The sequence below is a fragment of the Vespa mandarinia genome, chromosome 23 (assembly GCF_050613455.1).
Source record: "Vespa mandarinia isolate Hongniang chromosome 23, ASM5061345v1, whole genome shotgun sequence".
Taxonomy (NCBI): Eukaryota; Metazoa; Arthropoda; class Insecta; order Hymenoptera; family Vespidae; genus Vespa; species Vespa mandarinia.
Window position 1 is genome coordinate 2,502,501 of NC_140832.1, and position 27,500 is coordinate 2,530,000.

The 27,500-nt window shown below is 29.7% G+C and overlaps 1 protein-coding gene and 1 non-coding gene across 3 annotated transcripts in view; both read left to right on the forward strand.

Annotated features, from left to right (window-relative positions):
- Positions 1 to 27,500, forward strand: part of LOC118444410 (uncharacterized) — a 346,025-nt gene that overhangs the window by 55,749 nt on the left and 262,776 nt on the right. For both annotated transcript variants that reach the window (XM_035872659.2, XM_035872660.2), the window contains exon 3: positions 14,453 to 14,650. In XM_035872659.2, the coding sequence (XP_035728552.2) occupies positions 14,453 to 14,650 (198 nt within the window). The remainder of the gene's footprint in view (positions 1 to 14,452; positions 14,651 to 27,500) is intronic.
- On the forward strand, positions 25,024 to 25,164 carry LOC118444523 (U4 spliceosomal RNA). Its single transcript, XR_004839004.1, has one exon. It is a non-coding gene; the product is annotated as a U4 spliceosomal RNA (small nuclear RNA).

Genomic DNA, 27,500 nt, shown 5'->3' on the forward strand with positions numbered 1-27,500 from the left:
ACAGAGAGAGAGAGAGAGAGAGAGAGAGAGAGAGAGAGAGAGAGAGAGAGAGAAAGAAATAGAAAGAGAAAGAAAGTCATCTCTAAATGAATCAAATTATCGTCGAAGGAGAAGTAAATTAGAAAAAATGAGGTGACGAGTCGAAGAAGAAAGAAGGAAGCAAGAAAAGAAGGGTGGAGAGAGGAGATAGAAAGAGTATGTTGGAGACAAGCACGAGGAATGAAGGGAAGTGAGGAATGAAGGGACAGGTACTAGAGTAGAGAAAGTGGTAAAGGAGGAAGAGGAGGAGGAGGAGGTAGAGGGCTAGGGAATGTGTACGTCGTCTGCTCTAAACCACTCGAAAGGTGGTTGCTCCTGTGGTCGTTCCGCAGACCTAGAATATCGTAGGTTCTTTCCTATTTTCTCTTAGTTTCTCATTTTTTAGATTCTCATTTTTTCTAATGCTACCGTTTGTACATAATCGATAATTTGAAAGGAAGTATATCTCGATACTGATATACTGGGATTTTGATTGATTATAATCGAAGAAGACAATTCTCCTCTTACCTTTTCTCTCCCTCTTTCATCTCACACGTATTTTCGTCTTTATCGTGGTATATTTCATTTCTTAAACATATTAATTAGATCAGTTATCTGTTATCGATAAAGACGCGTGGATACAAAGCAACGCTAATAAGTCATAGAAATCGTATAGTCATGAAAAAATATTGTGAAACAAAGCGAACGATCTATTGAACACGGCCGTCATCAAATGCGCATAATCAAAGAGAGAATTCGCTATTAAATGCTTTTTCAGGCGAACACTTTGTTTAAAGCGAATAAAAATTCAAAAATTGGACGGGATTTTGTTCTTAAATATTAAAAAAAAAAAAAAAAAAAAAAAGAAAGAAAGGAAAATATGGAAAGAAAAGAAAAACGTTCAGTTTCGATTATTCAATATCATTCATAGTGAGAGAGAAAAAAGTAATAGAATTAATAAAACTAATAATAATAATAATAATAATCATAATAATAATAATGATGTGGTGGATTGAAATATTATATATTCAATTAAGCAAAAAAAAGAAAAAGAAAGAAAAGTTGGGGAAGTTTCTAGACCCTACCTAACCTCAAAAGTGTTGTATTAAGTCACGATGGAACGATAATATTGTTATTATATTCTTTTCTTTGTTCTTACAAAGTACGAACGACTAAATACGAGAATCGTATTATTACAATGGCCGGGTGTATCGTAAAATATGTATCGTATGATATGTATTGATTTACAAAGTACAATAAATCCCATTCTCTTGCTTCCACCTCTCCTTCGATCATACTTCATCCCCCCATCTCTTTTGTAGTTATCTCACGCGAGATTTCTTTGCAATTTTAAATATTAAGATGAACCATTGAGAGATTGAAAAGATAGGATGAATGTTTTTCGTTTTAGCGAATAAAAAGAAAAAAAAAAAAAAAGAAAAAAGAAAAAAAATTGGCGAATAAAAAAAACTCCATGATAAAAGGTGTGAATATATCGAGTAGGGGATTGTGATAAGGGCGTAAAGAAAAGTTTACGAGGAGGATGGAATAAATAATCAATTCTTTTTTATTTGCTTATTTATTTTCTTTATCTCTTCGTTCTCTTTTATTCAATATCGTTTATCACAAAGAAGTGATATAGACGTGACGACGTGACTCGAGTTCTCTTTACTTCGAGTGAAAGTCTTCCTTCCTTTTCCCTCCTCTCTCTTTTCTCTCCTCTCTCTCTCTCTCTCTCTCTCTTTCTCTCTCTCTGTTTTTATCTCTCTTTACATACATCTTTATATGAATATATTATATTTATCGTGTGATAAAAATACGTGAATTATATTGAAATATCATTGAAAATTGATTGATCCTTGATAAGAAAAAAAAGGAGAGAGAGGGGAGAGAGAGAGAGAGAGAGAGTTAATACATCGAATAAATAAATCGATAAATTTTTTTTTGATCGATGAAATCGTGAAATAAATCGACAAATTTTTCGATCGATAAAATTTTTGGATATATCGTTAAATCTTTCGATTATTATAGATTATAAATCCTAACAATTTTTATTGTTACATTATTATTATTATTATTATTATTATTATTATTATTATTATTATGTATTATTATTATTATTATTATTATTATTAATATTATTATTATATCATTATGGCAAATACGATGAGATAGATATATACTGGTCGACGTCGAAATTAATGAGGGACTCGTATGTAGGTGGTTTGTCACGATCAAAGTTTATTACGGGCTTGTTACAACCGATCGTATCCGGAGATGTAATTAATTTAGGCGATTGTGGTTAGGAAAGCACAAGCGCGCAATACCATCACTATCACTATCACAATCACTACCACTACCAATATTACAATAACAACAACAACAACAACAACAACAACAACAACAATAACAGTAACAACATCAACAACAACAACACGCAAGGTGCGCGAGAGTTGTGCATGCGAAACATGCTTGGCGATAGCGACTTCTAGAAGTTGAATCGAATTAATCACTGACACGTTTCACTTCCTAGATATTTTTTTTATTTCGGAACTGGGATCGGTCTTGGATCGATCTTAGGTCGATCAAACATTGCTAGTGACGCTCGATCATCGGTTTTACATTAATACATTCGCTCGATGAAATCTCTTTATCGTTTTAATTATTTTCTTTTTCTTTCTTCCTTTTTCGCTATTACAATTTTCTCTCTCTCTCCCTCTCTCTCTCTCTTTTGTTTTTTATATTTTTTTTTCTTTTTTGCTCTTTCTTTATTACTATCGATTTAAGATGTAACTAAATCATCAATCGATTCGATCGAATTCGATTTTATAATAAGAATTTCCAAGAATGCGTTTACGATCGCATATTGATAAGTATGTTCAATAATAATTTTTCTATTTCTTTGTTTTATTTTATGGATTTGCTTATTTTTTTTTCTATTTTTTTCTATTTTTTCTTTTTTTTTTTTTTTTTTTTTTTTTACAAAACACGACCCAATAAAAAATTTCTTTTAGAATAGGAATGAATTGTAAAATTTAATATTCGTTGAACGAACGAAAATAATTTTACACATCATGAACATTAATTACGAAAATGTGTTAACTTTAATAATAAAAAAAAAAAATGTCTTATAGAACGTAGTATGAAAGATTGGAAATGTTTTAAAGCTATTATATTCATTTTGTGTAACTTATTGTTATTTAAAGAGGTAGGAAAGTTTCAAGTATGGTACTTGAATCGATTCACACGATCTCTCTTTCTCTCTTTCTCTCTCTCTCTCTCTCTTTCTCTCTCTCTTTCTTTTTCTCTTCTCTTCTTCGTTTACGATGCTCGTGGCAAATATAAACTCGGAGGTGGAATAAACTGGAAACGTTATATCGGGGATATACGTTTAGCGCGAAAACGAGTGCGAAAACTCCAGTACTAGAACGAGATGGATGATAATTTCATGAAATTTATGGCCCGTCTAATTTTCACGCGAATGAGTCGAGAAGTGGATAATTGATGCCGAGCTTGGGAGATGGTGAAACGCCTTGCCACCTTACGATTACTGTTATTAAAATCCACCAGGTTATTTCTTTTATTCGTATCTTACCTTTTATGTTGCGACGTGGTTAAATACAGATAGAAAGAGAAAGAGAGAGACAAAACGGAAAAGAAAAAAGGAATGAGAAAAAGAGAAAGAGTGTGTGTGTGTGTGTGAGAGAGAGAGAGAGATAGCTGTCCATTTCGAAATAATTATCGATTGATACGAAAAAAAAAGAAAATTAAAATGACGATATATATATATATATATATGTCGACTTAATTATTTATTTACTTAAGTACTTATCGTGTTTGAAAAAATGAAGAAGATAAAAGGGGAGGATCGATATCAATAATTGAATTAGAGTTTCAATGATTATCTATTATACTTATATTATCTATAAAACTTACATATATATCTATGTATTATATTTGTATGCGTGTGTGTGCGTGTGTGTGTGTGTGTGTGTGTTTGGATTAAATTAATATTGAGCAATAATTGTGTTTACGATCGAAACTTCCTTTGATATAATGTGTTTATCGAAACTGGAGAGTAGGTTTCACCATTTGAAAGATACGACGAGTATGACCAAGACCACGACCACGACCATAACCACGACCACGACAACGACGAGTACGACGACTTACTTACTCATGTATTATATTATACATATGTATATCTCGAGGAAGTGAATGATTCGTGGAAGGTGATTGGAGAATCGCCGACTCGCGTTTTATCCTTTAACGTCACGCGATTTGGCGTGTAACGCAAATTTAAGCGTGCAATTATGGTAGTGCAAGCGTCCTCCTCATTTTCGATTATTTCTATACTCGATGTAAGTATCTATTCTATTTATATTCGTATAAATGTGTGTGTGTGTGTGTATGTGTATGTGTTTATTCATGATTGAAATACGAACTGATGCCTGAGAGTTCGAACTTTCTTTCGTTCGTTTGCCCATACCTAATAAAAGAATTAGAATCGTGATCGTAGGATAGAGAATATAAATCTTGAATGTCTATTGGGATGATATGGGAACCCATCGTTGCATTTCAATCTTCGTGAAAGAAAATATTTTTTTTTCTTCATTCTTTCTTTCTTTCTATTTTCTTTCTTTTTTCCTGGTTCTTTTTTCTTTTTCTCCTTTTTTTTTTTTTTTTTTTTTTTTTAATCGATCTCTTCGATAATTTTTTGTTCGTTCGTTCGTTTGTATTTTTTTTTTTTTTTTTTTTTTTTTTTTTTTTAATTGGAATAACAATTCGAATATATCCGAAGGATAATACAATTATTTTCAATTTAATTATTTTCGAACGAGAAAAATTCATATATATATATATATATATATATATATAATAAAATTATTGTGGAGTTCTTTTTTTTTATTTATATATATTTCAGATAATAATAGTAAGTTTATCGATTATTTTCAATGGAGAAAAATTCGAATTGAAATTTCTATGGGATATAAATTTTTTGTTCTTTTTTTTTTTTTTTTTTTTTTTTTTTTACGTAGATATATAAAATATAAAAATATATTAGGATATGCGTTCGAAATTTATTTCGAATAATTATTTAGAAATTTATATTCTAATTTTTTTTCTTTCTTTTATACATACGAGTTTTTTCTTTCTTTTATATCAATGAGATTAAATGATCGCAAATTATGTTGATTAATTACGAATGTAAAAAAGCGAGGGAGTTCACCGAGTGCTTTTTCGATAATTAAAATTAAAATTAAAAAGAAAAAAGAAAAGACGAAAAAGAAGAAGAAGAAGAAGAAGAAGAAGAAGAAGAAAAAAGGAAAGAGAGAAATTGAAAAAGCGTCGATTAATCGATCGATTAATTTGATTGGATTAATCTGAAATATTAATCGATTAATTAATCGACTTGACCGATCGAACAGCCGATTCATTGAATGAATTATGAATTATTAAACAAAAACAAAAAAAGAAAATGATGAAAGAGCAAGAAGAAGAAGAAGAAGAAGAAGAAGAAGAAGAAGAAGAAAATAATTTGACAGTTTGACGATAGGTGTGATAAGAATTAATGACGTTAAACGGGCAAATTCATGATGGCTCTTCTGTATTAATAGTTATGTATTAAAAGGTGTTTCAGGAATTTATATTAGCCATATCGGGTGGTATAGTCTTGACAAAATAGAATCCGGTCGTGCTCCGCACGATTACCTTCCCTTTCGTGCGCGGCCGTTTACGCGGCGTTTAAACAGCGGCGTTTATAATAGCGGCCTCGTCGCTCCTAGCGCCAGTCGGAGTCACAAAGGGTATGGGAGCGACACACCCACCGGATACATTTTATATACTCTGCTCTCGTAGGTAAGCCATGGTGACGTCATTGTCCTATATAGAGACTATGGCACAGCCATGACCCGTCGTTACGACCTGCAGCGACTAATTCCTTAGGCAAACGCCAATGTTTCGATCTAATGATCTCTGATATTGTTTGTTTGTTTATCAATAATAAAAGGAAAAAATTTATCTATGTATTAGCGTGTGTATATATATATATATTTTTTTTTTTTTTTAGGTAATGATATTAAGTTAATCGATTATTTACAAATGAGAAAATTGTATGGAATGAAATTTCTATGGGATATGAATTTTTCTTTCTTTCTTTCTTTTCTTTCTATTTTTTTTTTTTTTCTTATACATATATATATATATATATATATATATATATATATATATTTGTTTACTTTTCTTTATTTACAAAGATATTTAATGGTTTTTTATAAAAAAAATATTTTGTTGTAAGAAACGCTAATAAGTTTGTTATGCGTTAATAAATAAAACAGACACGTTTAATTTTATTATACGGCTATGATTTGTTTGTTTGTTCGTTTGTTTTTTTTTTTTTTATTTTATCTTTCATCGCAAAATAGAATTATATATTATTTTCATCGAAGAAAATCACTTTTTTTTTTCTCTTCTTTTTAATTAATCAAATAATTTTACAATATATCTAACAAAAAGAAAAAAAATTATTACCGAACATAAAAATGCGTTTCCCTCGATAAACATTTTTCCATGTAATATTGTAAAAAAGTTTAATAATAAGAATAGAGTATACAAGCGAAAGTAAAAATGAAAGAAATAAAATAAAAGAAAGGTGAAAAAGAAAGAAAAAAAATTACAGATCAAGATTTACGTGAGCCGTTGCCATAAAGTTGAATGTTTCCATTGAAACAATTATTAAATCGATTCGTTCATGGAAATTAAATTATATCACTTTCAAAGTAAACATTCGAACAATTCAATTAAATAGACTAATTTGTTCGGAACTAATATATGAGATTTTATTGATTTTTTTTTTTAAATTATATCTCATTACGGTAAAGATGTATAAACATCTCATGCCGTCACAGCACCCACCCTGGCCAAAAAAAAATACCCACCCTTCGACTTTAGCTCGAATTAGCTCGAATTAGTTCCAATTAGCACGAATTAGCTCGTTTTCTTTTTTTTGAATTAAAACATAAATAAATATATATATATATATATATATATATATCATCAGGAAACGATAAACAATTAGGATAAGGATACGAATCGAATAAATTCAAGGAGAACGATAGTAATCTATTTGATCATGAAATTCGATTGGTATAGTTTATTACATCGTAACAAAATAATAAATTTTCTTAGATAAATGGAAGATAATATGTAATGAGATGAAAAAGGTAAGAAGAAGAAGAAAAAAGAGAAGAGGGGAGGGGGAAAAGAATATACAAAAGGAAAAAAAAAAAGGGAAAGAGATAAAAAATTACGTATTAAGAACTTTCTTCTTTGACTTTCACCGGCGTAACTAGCCAAAGTCATAGGCCATGCGCTGCTGCTGATGATCCACGATCAGATACACGCAACGTTCTTCGTTAAAATCCTTGCTTTATGTACAATATATATATACATATTATATACATATACACATAAATATTAATATATATAAACACATACATATATATGTATATATATAAAATATATATATTTACATTTGTAGATATATGTGTACATATATTTTGTATTTCTAATAATGTATAAATTATATATATATATAAAATAAATTTATATATATTATAATAAATAAATATACATGTTATACATATATATGCAGTTATTTTATTATATATATGTAGTATATTTGTATGTATATATATGTGTATATATATATATATATATATATACGTAGAAATAGCTTTTAAAGTAACGTAAAGTTATTTCGATCTATATGTATACGAATATGTATATATATATAAATCGAAATGTATATGAATATGTATGTATATATATATATATACAAACAGGTATATACAGTTATATTGATATATAAACGTTATCTCAAAAGCGAAGCATGCTTTTCGCGGGCTCAAGCATTACGAAACTTGGCGAATTAAATGAATCGGATCGATGCGGTTCTCGTTTCTGGCATGAAATATAGGTCGCTCGCGACCGCGATATCTGTAGTTGTAATCTGAGTGGAAACAAATCCCTGGAATGCACCGTGGTTGGATTGAGACGTCGTTACACGATTGCAATTGCATTCGAGTTTGCTTGGAATCGAATGGCGCCGCCTTTTACGTACTCCGATCCCGGGTGCATTGTCCGTCCGTATATATATATATATATATATATATATATATATATATATTTATTAATTATATAAATATATATAATTTAGTTATTATATATATAATATAATTATTATGTATATATATATATATATATATATATATATATATATAAAGTTCAATCGTCCAACGAATAAATTTTCGTGATAGTTAGACTGACCGGTACGATAAATAGCAATATACATAAATAGTTAAAACCATTACATAGTAATTGATGATTTTACAAGCGACGTATAAGCGATAATTTTAATAAACGTCTCTTAAGTTATTATCGTTTAAGGATTTAAACGTTTTGACGTTGTGTCACTCTATGGTATATAAATTCGATTTGAATATGAATAAATAATATGTGAATATATGAAAAATATGTTTAAGTCGTTAACGGTGGTTATCTACCGTCTATAAGGATAGACGATTTGCAATTTTATCGAAATACTAAGCGAGACATTTGATCCGTTAACCTTAGCTTTCCGCTTAGAGAGAATTTGATTAATGCACGTTCCCATTTGGTACTCCTCCTCCTCCTCCTTCTCCTCTTCTTCCTTCTCCTCCTTCTCTTCCTCTTTCTTCTTCTCCTTCATCTCCTTCTCTTTCTCTTCCATCTACTTGTATTCTTTATCCTTCTCCTCTTCGTCTGCACCCTTCAACAACCCTAATACCAATCTATCGGTCCTCTCCTTCGCTCGTTTATGTAAAACTCTCTCTCTCTCTCTCTCTCTTTCTCTCTTTCTCTCTTTCTCTCTTTCTCTCATTCTCTCTCTCCAACCGTGGTATTTTCTCGCGATTGCTAAGTGCCGAACATTGATGGATAACACACCGGTGCTTCTGGTATATTGTGTAATGAGCTCGGTTAACTTCCGATAGATTTCTATTATTTCTTTTCTTTCTCCTTCTTTTTCTCCCCCCCCCCTTCTTTCCTCCTTTTTTTCTTTCTGTTTTGTTTCTCTTATTTTTTTGTTTGTTTTATTTTTTCCTTTTTTTTTTTTTTTCATCCTCATTTTCTCTAAGATATTTAATTAACGTCGCTCAAACCGCTGGTTATTATCTTTCCTTTTTTCCTTTTCTTCCTTTTTCTTTTTTCCTTTTGCGTTTCTTTTTCCTTACTTCCTTCTTTCTTCTTTCGTTTTTATTATTATTATTATTATTATTATTTCTTTTTTCTCTTCTTTTTTCTTTTTTTTTTTGGACGATTTAATTAACGTTGTTGTTTATATTTACCTTTTGACAATTATTATTTGATCTTGAATGGGCAGGAAAATATTAAAAGGTCGTTCGATTTCGAAAGATTTTTATTATTCGACGTAAAAATTGTCCATAAAACTATCGATATCTCTAATAATAATTATTAAATCGTGTATTGTCGATTATTGCCGTTATGAGAATGATTGGAATGAAAAAAAAAAAAAAAAAGAAGAAAAACGAAAAAAGAAAATAATGACGAATCTCAAATATTCTTAAGAATGTCTTTGGTAATTATTTGTGATTTATTTTTTTTTTCTCTTCTCTTTTACAAAAACACACTAGCAGCGTCATTAGAAACAGTTAGGAAGATCCATAGATAAAAATCGTATTGTTGAAATATTCAGTCGAACGTTTTACATACAAAGATATCGCGTTCGTTTTGTTCGTTCAGCCGAGAATTATCTCTTGCAATGTTTTTTTTCTTTTTTCTTTTCTATTTTTCTTTTTCGTCTGTTTCGTTTTTTTTTTCTTTTTTCTTTTTTTTTCTTTTTCGTTTCCTTTTTTTTCCGCGTTGTTGTTTCAATCCCGTAGGGTGTTCAAAGTGCGTAAAAAGGAAGGCAGAGAATCATTTGATATCTATCGACGTTCCAAGAATATTTCGATTGAATCGTTTCGATAAAATGTTCGTCTCGATCGACAGGATGTTCGTATTGTTTGAATTTAGTCTAGAGAGTTAGGTATATATATATATATATGTCTGTGTGTATGTATATATATATATATATATGTCTGTGTGTGTGTGCATGTGTGTGTATATAATTACTTTTTCTTTTCTCTCCCATTAAAGTCATTATAGTCCCCTAACGAGTTTGTTTGACTTACGAATAAGAATTTGGAGGACAAAATGAAAAAAAAAAGAAAACAAAAAAAAAAGGAAAGATTCATTGTAGATTTAACAACGAGTAGTACTCGTGCGTCATCATTCATTATATTACCATTTTCGATTTCGTTTTCTATTTCGATTGATCGATGAGAATTGAAAATATTTGCACGGTGACATCCCTCGTAAGTACTCTTTCTCTCTTTCTCTCTCTCTCTCTCTCTTTCTCTCTCTCTCTCTCTCTCTTTCTCTTTCTCTTTTTCTCTCGGAAAGGTACGCTCGGTAACCATTGGATACCATAAGGGGTGAATAATCGAAGTTCCTAGCTGAATAAATGTGTCCGTGATGCAAATTAGAGGAGCTGCGAGGTTGGTTTGAAATTCGAGAAGCGTAGCCAGATGAGAAGGGGTCGTCGAGTGTTTTAAATCGATATAGAAACTCGGAAGAAGAGATCGGTAAATATATCGGGATAGATAAAGAGAACGAAGAGGGAAAAGAGATCAACTTGTAGCTTTCTCGAGTTTCTTTCTTTTTCTTTTTGTTTTTTTTTTTCCTCTTCGTTTTTCTTTTTTTTCTCTTTCTTCTCTCGATTCGACTCCTTGAAAATTTATATATTTAATCCGAATGAATATAATTCTTATTCTTTCTTTTTTTCTTTGATTATTTTTTTTTTTTTTTTTTTTTTTTTTTATTATTATTATATGAATGAATCGTAAAGGAAGAGGAAGGATTTATAAAGTTATTCTTGATTACGCGTATCTTTTTTGTAATAATTTATAAGTCAATGTAAAAAGTCGTGCGTGGTTTTTTTTTTCTTTTTCGTTTTTTTATATGTGATATAAAATTACATTCTATTTGTTTATTTATAAAGTATCTATAATAATATTTGTACTTAATATTATATATACATAATATATATATATATATATATATATATATATACCATTTAATATTGTATATGATATTATAAAAATTATATATATATATCTGTATAATAAATTGTAATATGATAAATTTTATACATTAAAAATATTATATACGAGCAATTTAATATAAATTTTATAAAAAAATATAAAATTTGTAACGTCGTATACGATAATGTTTTATTATATTTATAAAATTTGAATTACGTTTCATTTGCAAAACAAACGATTATTAATTTTAATATTCTTTTTTTAAATTCATTGAAAAATCGATTATGACATACGAAGAAATCAAATTTGTGGATATTTCGGGGGAATGTAGATTGCGAGAAAATCGCGAGAAAATACATTCAGGTGCGGTCATATTTTCGTTAAAAATGTAAATTAACATGGTTTATAAAAAAGCATTGGAATTAAAAAGAGGGATGAGGTTAGACAAAGCGAATGACGAAAACAAAGAAGCTAATCAAGAGATACCCTGGCGTGCTCGTTTTATTACAATTCCGTAGGGTTGCCGGCATGTCGAATCAGGTTCATAAAAAAAGTTTTAAAGAGATATAGACGAGATAGATTTCTTTTACGTTTCATTTTATTTTATCTTTAATTTACAAAAATTTATATATATATATATATATATATATATATATATATGTGTGTGTGTGTGTATTTGTTTTTTTTTCTTTTTCTTACAAATCATTATTTCGTTTAACATTCAAAATTTATTTTTATTAAAACAATTTATAATAATTGACTTAATCGATGTGACCAGATTAAAGTATAATTGAATAATATTAATAATAAATAATCGACAGAGTAATATATAATATTAAACGACAATAATAATAATAATAATAATAATAATAATAATAATAATAATAATAATAATATTAATATTAATAATAATAATAATAATAATTATAGCAATAAATATATAGTGTAATATAATAATAATAAATAATAATAAGTATAAATAAAAATAAAGGGGGAGAATAAATATATTTACTTACAATATAACCATATAAATTATGTTATGTTATAAGCTATATTATAAATTATAAATATACGATGATAAATCGTACTATGATCTTTCATGTGTGTAAATAACATTAATAAAACAACATAGCTGAATAACGTAGACGATTAAAATCAGTGGCATGTGAATCGCAGTTAATTTATGTTCGGAGTACAAAACGACCCCTATACCCTACCACTCCTCTTCCACCCTCCTCTTTCCCTCCGCTACCATCACTACCCTATCTACCTCTAGTTCATCCCCTATCGAGAATATTCCAAAGGGATGCGGGAGACCCCACATGAGCCCTTCATGTTCCTTCTCTGCTCACCCTTTCACTCATAAATTCTAACTAAACAAATATTGTTACCGACGGACACCGAGAGTTGCAATTTTATGACCGATGTCGGTGCATCGTGGGACGCAACTCACATTCGTCCGCAATATACACCTTCTTCCTATGATAAATAGAATCTCATTTGGTTTTCAAAGTTCACACGAGTATAATATATCACAGAAAATAGGGGAACTCGTTTAAGAGAAATTTAACCTGTTAATGCTAACGTAACAGACTTAGAAATGATTTTTAATTTGAATTTTTTATTCTCCTTAAAGAAGAAAAATATATATTATAATATTAACGGTATTAATGACGAATAAGTTTACGTGATGAAATTGAAAATTTTTAATTTAATCATATAAAAAAAGTTTCAAGTTGTTGTTTTTTCTTCTCTCTCTCTTTCTCTCTATTAATAGCAAAAAATTCATATAGAAAAGAAAAAAACAATGTTAAAATTATATATACCAATGTCAAAATTATATAATTATATATAATTAGAATAATTTATTATAATTATTATTATATGTTCAAAATTATAATTAAAATTATATACTTAAATATTTATTATAATTATATATAATTATAATAATTTTATCTATATATATATATATATATATATATATATATATATAAATATTTTTAATTTTGTATTATATACAGGAATGTAAGGAACACGTGTGTATGTATTATACACGATATATGACATTACATAGAATTAAATAATTGAATAAAAAATTATAAATATTCTAATAAAATTGTTTGAAATAATATTTTTCGAATAAAATTTGATTATAAATGTAACAAATAAGATAAGTTAAATTATTCTCGAATAGTTATATGCAAAAAAAAATTATATATATATATATATATATATATGTAATACACGTACATATGTATAAATACGTGTGTCTACAAGTAAGATGAGGGCGGAAACACGTACGTGGGCGGACGTCGACTTGGTGAACGTATAATGGTTACATCGTGGTATTCCTCTTCCTCGTGAGTGCCCCAGTAAACCGCGATGTTTATGCACATCGTTGCAACGATGCCGCACACAGAATACAATGCACCCACATGTTCGACCATCACCGCACTTGTCCTTCGTAATCCATCTTCTTCGATTTCTTATATATTATAAAAAGAACAAAAAAAAATTCGTCGGGATTAGATATTGATCGAATTTTTTTATTTATATGTGTCAAGCAATAATTTATGTTAAAATATAGAAAATAACGATAGCCCCGATTAATCATATATATATATATATATATATATATATATATATATATATATATTTATTATTTATATTTTATTATATATATATGTATATATGTTTATACATTTAAGATTTCTATAATATATAAATATATATAAATTCTATATATTTATAGATACAAATAAGCCATTTAATTTCAAGTAGAATTGCAAATTTGTTATTTAATAATGAAACAATAATATAATAATTACATTAATAATATTTCAGTATAATAAATTTGTCATAGCATAGTCTAAATATAACATGATATAATAAGAAAAGATTTGTATTCCTTTGGGAGTTTTATATTAATTGTTTCTTTTTTTTTCTTCTTCTTCTTCTTCTTCTTCTTCTTCTCTCGTTTCTTATCTATCTGTCTTTTTTTAATTTCAATAAAATTCTATTAAAGTAACATTTGCTTGTTATGACCATAACGAGGTCAGTTTATGTTACATACATATACGTTTAGATAGCCAATGACGTTGGTTAAGATTATAAAAGAGAAAAGGATAAGAAGATAAATAAAATTACATATGTAAAGAAAGAAAATATACAACGTTTCTCAGTGTCTTCGAATGTTGATATATGCTTAACGTTAGATATCATAAGTTTAATTAATTTGCTTGCGTTTATAGTGATAACGTAAGAAGAATGAAAGGGGTTCTCTGTTCCAGGCTCGCGGTGATGTCGCCTCCTTAGTAAGGAATCTACTTGGACCAATTTATGGCGATGGTGTTATCAATCTTTTGATAAGACAGGCCCGTGACATTTTAGTATGCGCTTATCATGGAAACCTGGAGAACTTTGTCAAGTCTTATCTATCACCAGCTGCGTTTCTACTCTCCAAGGTGAAAAGCGTCGCCTCAGAAACGGTAAGTTTTTACTTTTTTTCTTTTTCATTTTTTCTTTTTTTAATCTTTCTTAATTTTTTTTATCTCCGTATTTCACGAAAATTACAAAAGTTTCATAAAACTACCCGTATCTCATTGGGAAGTATATTATATATATATATATATTTTTTTTTTTAATAAGTTATTTAAATATATTATTTAATAGTTATTTGATTATATATATATTTTTTTTATTGAATTATTATTCAACATTTTTTTTTTTATACAAATGTTGTTTTTCACCTAAACGCAAAAAAAATATAGGTTTATAAGAAAGACAATTTTTTTACTGACTGTTATATTTTCCATTTATTTTATTCGTAAAAAAAAAAAAAAAAAAAAAAAGAAAATACAAAGTCAATAATATAAAATCGTTCGATTTGATTGGTTTGATATTTTAAGTGTTAAATGGTCGTAAGTCAATTAATTAATAATCTCACCCCTTTTAAATAAGTATAAGTCGTTAGCTCCCCAAAATTGAGCAGTACCCTTTGTTTGATTCCTTTCAAACGAGAGAGAATCTTAATTAATGCTCGCGGCTTCTATTACTACTACTGTAGTATATAGTATAGTATAGTATAGTATGCTATAGTATAGTATGATATAGTATAGTATAGTATAGTGTGGTAAAGTCGGGATATCGTTAGCTTGGTCCGACGCTTTTGTAAACGCACGAAATCCAAACTACACTACGATAAGCCAAATTAACCCTCGAGAAGGCACGTGTTACTCTTGTGCTTTTAGAACTTACCCTTATAGACGTGGTCGAAGGGTAGATGATGGAGAAGGGATAATGAAATTTATTTACTAACGTCTATTGAAAATAAATCATTAAAATTAATAACAAATTCAATGTTTTAATTTTATTATTATTATTATAATGTTTATCGATATTTCTATATGCTAAGGGATGCTTTATTTTTTTTTCTCTTTTTTTTTTTATTTTTAATAAATTAAATAATAAATATTAATATATTATAAGAAAAATATATTATATTATATTATATTATATTATATTAATATTTAATTTATTATATATATATATATATTTAATATTATGTGCATTATATTTTATTTTATATATAAATATATTTTATATAAATATTTATATAATATATTATATAAATTACCTGGAGTATTATTTTATTTTGGAGTGTTATTATTATTTTATATAAAAAAAAATATATATATATACATTATTAGATAATTATTATTAAATAAATTGTAAAGAAATATAATCAGGAGAATTATTAATAACAGACGTGTATTATAAATTATAAGTTAACATTGGCGAATAGAAAACGTGTCATGGTTGGCGGAAGTATATATCATCTTCGAGTATGGCAAATTTAGAAAGCCTATTTGCCAAAATCAAACATCCGTCTTAGTGTCCTAGTCTTCGAAACCGTTAAGGTTACGGTATCATCGACCATAGAAACAATCGTCATCTCTTATTCATTCCCATGAAAATTTACATGAAAACAGAGTAATAATCTATTATTGGGACATCGTGAGAAAGAGAGAGAGAGAGAGAGAGAGAGAGAGAGAGAGAGAGAGAGAGAGAGAGAGACAGAAAAGAAATTTCTATTATGGGTTCAACCATCTTAATTACGTACTTATTAGGATTTATGGTTGGTATATATGTGTATGTAAAAAATCGATATTGGCACACATAAGAGACGTCTGAGGACTTTCTTTTCCTGTTTTCTTTTTTTCTTTTGTATATTATTTTTTCTCTTTTGTTATCCTATTTCTCTCTCTCTCTCTCTCTCTCTTTTTTCTTTATATTTTTTCAATTTTTTCTTCTTTTCTTCTTCTGCCTCTTCTCACAATCAAGATGAAAGATTTTTTTTCAACATTACCACCTACCTACCTATACTACCTATCTATCTACCTACCTACCTACCTATCTACCTACCTACCTACCTACCTATCAAGTTCTTTTACTGTTCCGTGGTACATCGTCTCTAACTTACTTACTTACTTACTTACTTACTTACTTACTTTATACTTAGGATGATCTATACCAGGAAAGAGAAATCCTTTTCACGCAGATGTTCCAGGAAACGGTTGGCATTTGTCCCAATGGCACACACGAGAGGAGATACCGTGTCGATTTAATGGCCACCTAATAGGGTCAGCCGAGTGAACTCGGTTGTGCCCCTTAGTAACGTCTGCTAGCGAGAGAACAAGTTAGAGATGCCCGTTGTTTCACACGGCGACGTGACGCGGTGCGGTATAGTACAGTGCGATACGGTACGGTACGGTACGGTACGATTACGGTACGATACGGCTAACCATAAGAGATATACATTTTCTTTCTACCGCCCCCTCCCCCGATACCACCATTCACCCATCAAGTTATTCTTATAGTTGTATCTTTCTGTCATAAAAAAAAAATCTCTCAAAGCTTACGATGTTCAAAAAAATATGTTAATTTTAACGTAAAACAATTAATATGATAAATATTATCAATTTTATACGTATATATGTAAGAGTATATTGAAGATGATAACTTTTTTCTATTTCTTTTTTTTTTCTTCTATCTTTTCTCTCTCTCTCTCTCTCTCTCTCTCTCTCTCTCTCTCTCTTTTCTTTGATTCTTCTCATATTTCTATTAATCACTTACTATATGTAATACCATATTAACGAGTTTCCCCTCTTCCAGGTCCCTATCCCTAACCCCCCACCCGCCACCCCCGTCCTCCCACTTATATGAAATTACGTAATAAGAAACAGGAGCCAATTTCTAATCTTTCGTTGGTTGGTATGCATTTAGTGTTTGTAGCGTATTAGTGTTAACCCCCCCCCCCGCCACCTCACCCCACCCCCTCGCCCCTTCCCCTACACTCCACTCCCCAATCCTCCCCTCCTTTATTCTTCTCGTCGCATTTAGTACGACAGTACTTAGTAACATTTCCGAGTTGGCAAAGACTCGAGGCACGCGTTTGCCTCTCGATCTTAGATCGAGATAAGATAAGAATCTCTCCGCGGGTTGTCATCGTATTAACCGAAGAAACGGCCACGGTGGCCGCGGTGCGGAAGGTACACATAAATATCTAACTGTGCCGGTCTTAGTTTAGTTTCCGGTCCGGTAATACCAGGTACCATCCGTTTTCTGCATTTATGCGACTTCCATTCTGCGTATTAGAGTAAATGAGAGAAATATACTCCTATCTTCTTCTTCTTCTTCTTCTTCTTCTTCTTCCTCTTCCTTTTCTGTCTTTCTCTCTCTCTCTCTCTCTCTTTTTTCTTTCTTTCTTTCTTTCTTTTTTCTTGTATTTACGCCTGCTTGCTTGTTTTCTTACTTTCTTGCTTGCTTGGTTGCTTGGTTGCTTGGTTGCTTAGTTGCTTGGTTAGTTGGTTGCTTGCTTGGTTGGTTGGTTGGTTGGTTGGTTGGTTGCTTGGTTGGTTGGTTAGTTGGTTGGTTGGTTGGTTGGTTGGTTACTTACTTGGTTCCTTCCAATGATCCCACGAGGAAATCAATTTCTATAGTTATTACAGCTATATTCTTTGAAGATGTTTCGCGGCATGGTGATAAAACGTTATGGACCGTGACAGCTGCCGGTTTCTTCGCGTGAACTTAACCGTTCTTTTTTTCCTTCGCTTTTTTTTTCTTTCTTCCTTCTTTTTTTGTTTTTGTTTTTTTTTTTTGTTTTTTTTCGTCTCTTTTTTCTTCCCTTTTTTTTCTTTCGTTTTCTCTTTTTTTCTTTTTTTTTTTTCCTATCATCCTGGACACTCATTATTGCCCCTACGTTGAGTCGTTTACTCGATTATTTTCAAGCTGTATCCAAAGGAGGAACCATTTTCTCGTGAGCCTAAATTCGTTGTCATTATATATATATATATATATATACCACAAAATTATCCTTATTTGATATTATCTTCTACCGATCGTTCGATCATTTCAATTCTCTTCTCTTTCTTTCTTTTTATACCGTGCCTTTTTTTCTCGAGGAGGTTTCTTTTAGTTTTTCTTTTTTTTTTGTTCTATTTTTTATTTTCTTTTTTTGGTTTTTTTTTTGTTTTTTCGTTTATCGATCACATTGACTTTCGTTCTTACATAAATATCCTTTAGAATTGTTTGTTTAAATTGATATCTCTTGTAACATATAAGTGTAAAATGTATTTCATTTTGATTACTGATATATAGATACTATTGGTATATAAATATACGTATATATATATATATATATATATATATATATATGTATAGGGTGTATCAATAAATATTATTGTCTCATGTATCTACGTTTATTTTTGGATTATTATTCGAAATAATGATTGGAGCGTAGTTACGCTATATTAAAGGATCATTCATTATAATTTTTTTTTTTTTTAATAATGTATATATATATATATATTGTAAATGAAACGAAAGCCAAGAGGGAAGAGTTACGAAGAGACTTGCATGTGTTCGTTTGTGTGTGTGTGTGTGTGTGTATGTGTAGCAGGAGCAGTAGCCGGTCAGTTCTTTTAAAGGAGATACAATTTAATTGGAAGTCAGTTTCCTCGCCTTTCACTTTGAAGTCCATCCTTTGGACTTATATACTTCGTTGCCTATATAATAGTTGTATAGTATTTATTGGCTATCTAATATTTAGATTTCACATTAGATTTTCTTTCAATGAACTTTTTCGATTACCTATGTTATTATTTTTATTCTTATTCTTATTCTTCTTCTTCTTCTTCTTATTATTATTATTATTCTAATGAGGATATATTTTAATGATAATAATAATTAACTAATAATCGTGATAAATCCAATCGAATAATATAAATCTTCGTATACCATATCGATTAAATATAAATTCGTAATATTCTCGATAAACGAGAGGATATAATAATAAAAATGATGACACCCCACATGTGTGACCATGTATGTATGTATGTATATATATATATATATATATATATATATATATATATATATATGTATGCATATGTGTTAGAACTGGTAACTCTCGAAAGTGTGTAATAGAGCTTAGTCAAAGTATGCCGGCGTAGATAGGGTGCCCGAGAACTTTCCACCTGGTCGCTCGCGCGTCGTCTCGGATATTAATTGAATGATCGCACCTTCGGCTACTCATTATACACACTTTAATTTGCTGGGAGAGCGGCCGCTAACATCACGTTGCCACTGCTGTTCTTTACTTCCTTTTATCTCTCTCTCTCTCTCTCTCTCTCTCTTTCATTCCCTCTATATCTATCTCTATATATGTTTCTCTTTCATTCTTGAGTATTATGCACGAAGTCTCTCTCTATCTATCTCTTACTCCCTTTATATCTATCTCCATATATGTTTCTCTTTCATTCTCGTGTATTATGCACGAAGTCTCTCTCTCTCTCTCTCTCTCTCTCTCTCTCTCTCTCTCTATTTCTCTCTCTCTTTCTCCCTCTCTCTTTCTCTCTATCCCTTTTTCTCTTTCATCGTTATCGCCCCGCGGAAAACGACTTGCGATCCGCGGAACTCGCACTTGCGGAAGCCCATTACACCGCCTTGTAATAAGCACCTACCTAACGTCTACGGGAACGTACAGGAAGAAACTTTCGTACCTTCTATCCAAACGATTTTCTCTTTTTGTACTTGTTCTTTCTTTTTTTTCTTTTTTTTTCTTTTTTTTTTTGGGTAGGAGGAGTTGGGTGGGGGGGTGGCAGACTCCGTTGATTTTCTCTGTTTCCTTTTCTTTTTTTTTTTCTTCTTTTTTCCTTTGTCTTTCGCTATTTCTTTCTCTTACTATTGCGTGGCCCCTTTTTTTCTTTGCTTTCATTTTTATTTCTTAATTTCCTTTTTTTTCCATTCACGTTTACGTTTAGTTTTTCTCGTTGTCCGTTTATTTTTCTTTTCCCTTTCGTCTCCTTTCCTTTTTCTTTTTTTTTTTCTTTTTTTGTGGCTTTTCTCGTTGTTGTTTTTTTCTTTTTTTTTCTTTTCTTTTCTTTTCTTTTCTTTATTTTATCGTCGTACCTCTCATATCTTTTATTAAACACTGATTTAGCGCGAGCTTGCGTGTAAGTATCTATACGGCATGTCGACGGGTACATGTTAGGTATCTCGTTACCTTACTTAACTTTTCCTGAAGAGAGAAAGAGATAGATATAGATAAAGATAGAAGATAGATAGAAAGAGAGAAAAAGAGAGAAAGAGAGAGATAGAGAGTTAAGGACTCGTGTCGATTGGAAGGATAGATTAAGCTGCTAATCCACCGTCGCTTGGTTAAACATTCTCTAAGCTACCGTGAAGCGTTTCGTTATTTATTTATTTATTTATTTATTTATTTATTTATTTATTTATTTATTTATTTATTTATTTATTTATTTATTTATTTATTTATTTATTTATTTATTTATATTGTTTTTTAATTTTATTTCTTTTTTCTTTTCTTTTTTTTTATTTGTTCATCTTATTCGAGAAGAAGAAAATATTTTTTCTCTCGCGATTTTTTTTTTTAAATATCTCTCATTCCTTTCCTTTCTTTTATATTTTTTTCCATCATACTCTTGTTTGATTCATGCTTTCGTTTACACGAATGTTTCGTTATAAAAGTTCTCGATCCAACTATGACGTTTTGTTCATTCTCTCCCTTTCTCTGACATATATATATATATATTTTTTTTCTTCTCTCTTTTTCTTTCCTTTTTTTTTTTTTATTTATATCTATTTAGAAAAGTTTATATAACGTGAAATCAGCGATCCATTAAGATTAGCACAATTTCTTTTTTTTTTTGGTTAATACAATTTATTTACAAAGGGGTACACCTTAACTTCTTTTCGATCGAAATGGATTTATAAATCATTCTTTATCGTTTTCTTCGCATTTAATCGTCGACATTGTCGTCTATCTAAGGAATAAAAAAAAAAAAAGAAAGAAAAAACAAAAGAAACAAAAATATCATATAACTTTGCGAAGATAATAAATCTATGAAATAGAAATTTAATTTTTTTTTTAACATTCATTTAATAAAACAAATTGACAGGGAATGAGATTTAATATTTACATATAGAGATGTAATTGTCTGATCGAATAAAAATCTCTTTCATTGTGAAATAATCGTATATGACGGTGATCATCAGTATGGTTTCTAATTTTGAAATCTGAAAGAGAAAAAGAAAAAAAAGGGAAAAAGGAAAGAATAGAAAAGAAAATAAAAAGTCTAAGAAGAAATTAACCTAGAAAGTCTCGAAAAAATATAATTGATTTTAAAAAGACATTTATAAACTTTCTTGCCCACCCTATATATATATATATATATATATATATATATATATATATATATGTATATAACCAATTTGCTGGGAAAAAATGTAATAAGATATACGAGTTTGTAACTTAATAATAGTTATATGACGTTGTAGAGCGTTAAAATCCATCGGAGATATGGTGTTAGCACATTACTAACAGGAAACGAGAAATCTCATTTTCAGACACACGTAAAATTTACTTGACAATTGTAAGATATAACGATTACTCTTATAACATTAGAAAGTTTCAAAGTTGTTCGGAAAGTTTCGTGCCATTGTGAATTGTTTTCGAATTGTTACCGATGGGATACAAAATTTAAGTTTCAATTTAGAAGATTAATTTGAAAAGAAAAAGAAAGAGAAAACGAAAAGAAAGGAGGAAAGAATGAAAGAACAAATTTCTGAAGATTTGATTAAACGTTTTTCTCTTTTATTTATTTTTTTATCTTCTTTTTTTTTTTTTTCTTTTTCCGATATATGCAAAAAATTAAACTTTTTTGATATTAATAATAATTATTATAGTTTTAGATAAAAATATAAGGAAGAAAGAAAGAAAAAAATGAAAATTTGTTAAATAAAAAAAAAATATATATGTATGAGATAAAAAGGGATAAAAAATAATTTATTGTCACAATTTTCACCGTGTATTTTAATTCTATCAGAAAATAAATTTCTTTCAAATAAATTTATACTATTAATACATATACATATTAGATATTACAAAAGGATATTTTCTTTCTTTCCGAACGTTTTAAATGAAATTTGTAAAATTGCTTAAAGATAAAAAAAAAAAAAAAGAAAGAGAAGAAAATATATACGTAAAAATTCATTGGCATAAGTTTTACATCAGATTTCATTTTTATTAAACAAGTAGATATTTTCTTCCTTTTTTGTTTTCTTTTTTTATTATTACTATAATTTCAATATACACGTAAAATATTAAATCATTGAAAATTGTTTGAAAATATTTTTAAATGAAATTTTCAATGTAAAAGTTGATTGTCAATCAACAACGACTATGACGAAGACGATGACGACGTTGATCCCTGACCTCTCCATCCTAACTTTGCCCAACCAATAGTATTCGCGATGTGTTAATCGATCCGATCGATATTTACGTTGATATTTATGGATAATTATGTAAAACGTATGAAGGAAAAATTGAAATATGGCGAATCTAACGATGACATAGTAGCGTGGGTGAGTTCGCGTTTAAATCTAAAGAGAGAAAGTAAGTACTTACGTATAAACACACACACATACACACACATTCACATGTATATATACATATACGCACACATATACGGACGGACACGTGTGTAGTGTTTCGCATTAGAGTCCTCTCGGTAAATTATTTTTATGAAAGGAATACACGAGTTCTGTGCAAATCGTATCGGAATGATATCTCTCTGACTATCATTACTATCTTGTCGTATCTCGATAGTTGGAAAAGCGCATTTATGCATGTACGTACGTATATATGTATGTATGTATGTATGTATGTACGTCGCAATGCTATGTAAATCAAACTACTCTCGCCATTTCGCTTCAATTTTCTTCTAAACACGCCTGCGTAAAATTGATTTCGATACGACGACGACGACGACGTTTCACTCTGAATATATATGTACATATATATGTGTGTGTGTGTGTGTGTCTGTGTGTATATATATACGTGCTCCAGTTATATTCACTTTTCTATACGATATCATTATTTATTTATTTATTTATTTATTAATTTTTTTTTATTAATATTTATTTTATTAATTTCTTTAATTCTATGTTTTATCAGAGAGATAGAGAAACAGAGAGAAAGAGAGAGACAGAGAGAGAGAGAGAGAGAGAGAGAGAGAGAGAGAGAGAGAGAAAGAAAAAGAGAAAGAGATTAATCTTAATGGTCGTCTTTGATTCGTATAATAATGCAATGTACATCAGTATGCTTTATCATAATTTCTTGTGGAATTCGAAGTTCAATGAAACGAATGCAATCATATTTAAAATGCATCCTTCCTCGAATATATCCTTCCGTAGTAAAAATACATATCTGTCATAGTCATCATAATCATCATCATCGTCGTCATCGTCATCATCATAATCTTCATCATTATCACGGTGAATTTTTTGTAATTGGCCTATGGGGGTTTAATGGGGTGAGACTTACCGTCTTACGAAATTCACGTTCTCATTATCGTAATAAAGTTACTTTACTTAGCTTGGTATTATCCCACGTTCATAGAGTACGCATCAAAAGGGTGGGTGTGTCGGTATGATGAGTTGCTAACAAGCTTCGTGAGTGTTCTCTCTCTCTCTCTCTCTCTCTCTCTCTCTCTCTCTCTCTCTCTCTCTCTCTCTCTCTCTCTGTTTCTCTCTCTCTTTTTCTCTTTTTCTCTCACCTGTCAAGAATCATATCGTCCGTGAAATGAAACGATGGGCGTCAGTGAAAAATTACGAGAAAATTTATGTCCCCCTTTCTCCATTGTTGATCGTACGGAAAGATGTCGTTCAAATGATTTATGAAATATTTCATGTTACTTTCTAAGATACCCTAAGACAGACAGACAGACAGACAGAGAGACAGACAAACAGACAGACAGATAGACCGAGACAGAGAGAAAGAGAGAGAAAATTCATCATCGATATAACGATTCAAAGAAAGAGGATTATTTTGAATTTAAACATATTCAATATTATTTTATCATTGTTTTATAATATTCTTTTGACGTTTAGAATACTTTTGATTCGATTATTATTATTATTATTCATTTATTTTTCTTTCTTTTGGTTTTTATAATTAAGGTTATGTTTGAAATATAACCTAAATTATTTTATAAAATTCATTTGAAAATTTGTAATCATATATATATATATATATACATACGTGTGTGTGTGTGTGTAAGATATTTGAAATATATGCATAATTACGTAATCGTAATTGAACGAGGAATTAATAAATATATAACACTTTTAAAACATTAGAACGTTTGCCGCGCAAATATTTTAAATTGCCAATAGTTCATAGATAATGATACTAGATGGCACTAGTTAGTGTTCGTTTCTCGCAACTAAACGCATTTGGTTAAGACTATAACATGAGCCAGGTTGACCGCCGTTCTTCGTCTTTGCGCAGCGGCAATATCGTAACCTATGAGGTTCTACCGAGGTGCGATTATTGCTAGTTGAAAACTTTTACCAATACCCCGCCATGACGATGTGAAATACCATCGGCTACGGCAATTTTTGAAGACCCCTGCGGGGGTTTATAATATTATTTCAAAAAAAAAGGGAAAAAATAAGAGGAGAGAGATCTCTCACAAATATTTGTGCGAAGTCTCTTTCTCCTATAACTCCCGACGTAATAATTTTTTATATGGAACTTGAATAGAATTTTTATATATATTTATATATATTATAAATAGAAATTTGAGAAATTTTTTTTTCTCTCTCTTCTCTTTGGCAAATTTTTATTTCCCGAAATTTTTTTTTTTTTGTTTTATTACAATCAACAAAGACTATATCTTATAAATTCGATGCGTTCTTTTTTTTTTTTTTTTCTTTTGTTTTATAACAATTTTCTCCTTTGTCTTCAATTGTTTAAAATAATTCTCATTTAATCGATCGATTTGATTTAGTTTGCAACTACGAGAATTGAATCTCGTTTACGATTGAAAGTGCCGCAGATGTGTATAATAATAGTTTTGTACTATGTATCGCTCTTTTATGTCCATTGAAGTCTGTGGCGGGGCCATATGGCGTTACGCGTGTTAGTTGCTCGTATATAATGGTCATACGGCGTCGATGACATTTAGGGTCCCCTCCCCCCATCTACCAATGTGATTTCCGTTGAATGGTTATACCGAATAATAGATTTGTTTGTAAAACTATTGGTTAGGCGTACGAACAACGACGAATGGAATACATCGTACGAAGGACGAACTGAGCTGTTACTGCGGACGATGTCCGATTAACCCATTTAACCATCGTATTGATCGGACAACATTCTGCCATTCTCATGATGGAAATCAACGTATTTAAGTATAATCCCTCTAAAGTTTTTGTTTTATACCTGTTGGCTACACAGATGGAGAGAGAGAGAGAGAGAGAGAGAGAGAGAGAGAGAGGGAAGAAAGAAAAAAAAAAAGGATCAATAGGAACTAATATTACTTTACGACATGTTATTTAAAAATTGGACAATTATTATTGTTACGCCTTATATGTACATATATATGTATATTATTTTTTTTTAATTTTAGTTTTCTTTTTTAGTTTTCGTTTTTTTTTTTTTTTTTTTTTTTTCGTTACCACATTTATCATCACTTTGTATCCAAAGTTTTTTGTAGACTTTATAAATTATATATAAACAAAAAGAAAAATGTAAACAAATTTATATAACATATCAGTATAATTAATATTATCAATATGATATTACTAATATGATAATATTCATTATAATATACAATGAGAAAGAAAGGGAGAATATTTTAGTTGTATTAGTGTTATTATATTCATTTTTATATTATATTACAATATATTAAATAATATAGTAAAGCTATATTAAAGTGTGATATTTTAATATTAAAACAGTATTATTAATACAAAATATAATATTATAATTTTTATCTAATATAATTTGTTTGTAGAAAACGAAGAAAAAAAAATCTTAATTAATAGAAACTTAACACGTTGTCGGAGATACAAATTTTTACTCCCTCGCATGATGAAAGAATAAATAAATCAATTCTTTCTTTATCTCATTACAATAAAAAAAAAAAAAAAAAGAAAAGAAAAATAAAAAAAGAAAAAAAAAAAAGACAAGAATGCAGCTATCAACAATATCTTTCCTTTTAATCATTAATACTTTAAGCCCCGTTAGAAATGACAAAAGAAAAATGAACGAATCTGTTCGATTTACCAAGAATCATAGATTTATCGTAGATTTAAACGAATGAAAAGTCATTGACTCGTAATCAGAAAAAAGGGTTGGGTGTAAGGGAGAGGTTGGGGGGAATGGTGATGATGGTGATGGTTGTTGGCGGTGGTAGTGGTGGTGGTGGGAGGCTGGAAAAAAATCAATAAATGCTGATAACACTAACACACACACACACACATATACATACCTAAATCTATATTTATCTATATACATATATACACACATACACACACACACACATATATATATATATATATATATATATATATATTCTATATTTAAGAGTTTTAATTGCATAATTTGACGGCACATAATTTCCCTCTACGATCTTTTGCATATCGTCAAACTCATTCTCCATTTCGAGGAAGCTTATCTCTCGCTACCACGTTTCGGGGAAGTTGTGCCAAATGCACCCCGAGAGTAATTAAAAGTCTGCCGTCGTCGATCAAGGCATTTTCTCTCTCCTCTCTCTCTCTCTCCCTCTTCTCTATCTCTCTTTCTATCTTGCTCACTCTTTTCTCTCTCTCTCTCTCTCTCTCTCTCTTTCTCTCTTTCTCTCCCTCTTCTCTATCTCTCTTTCTATCTTTCTCACTCTTCTTCTCTCTCTCTCTCTCTCTCTCTCTCTCTCTTTCTCTTACTTGCTTGGTTTTCTCTCAATCTATTTT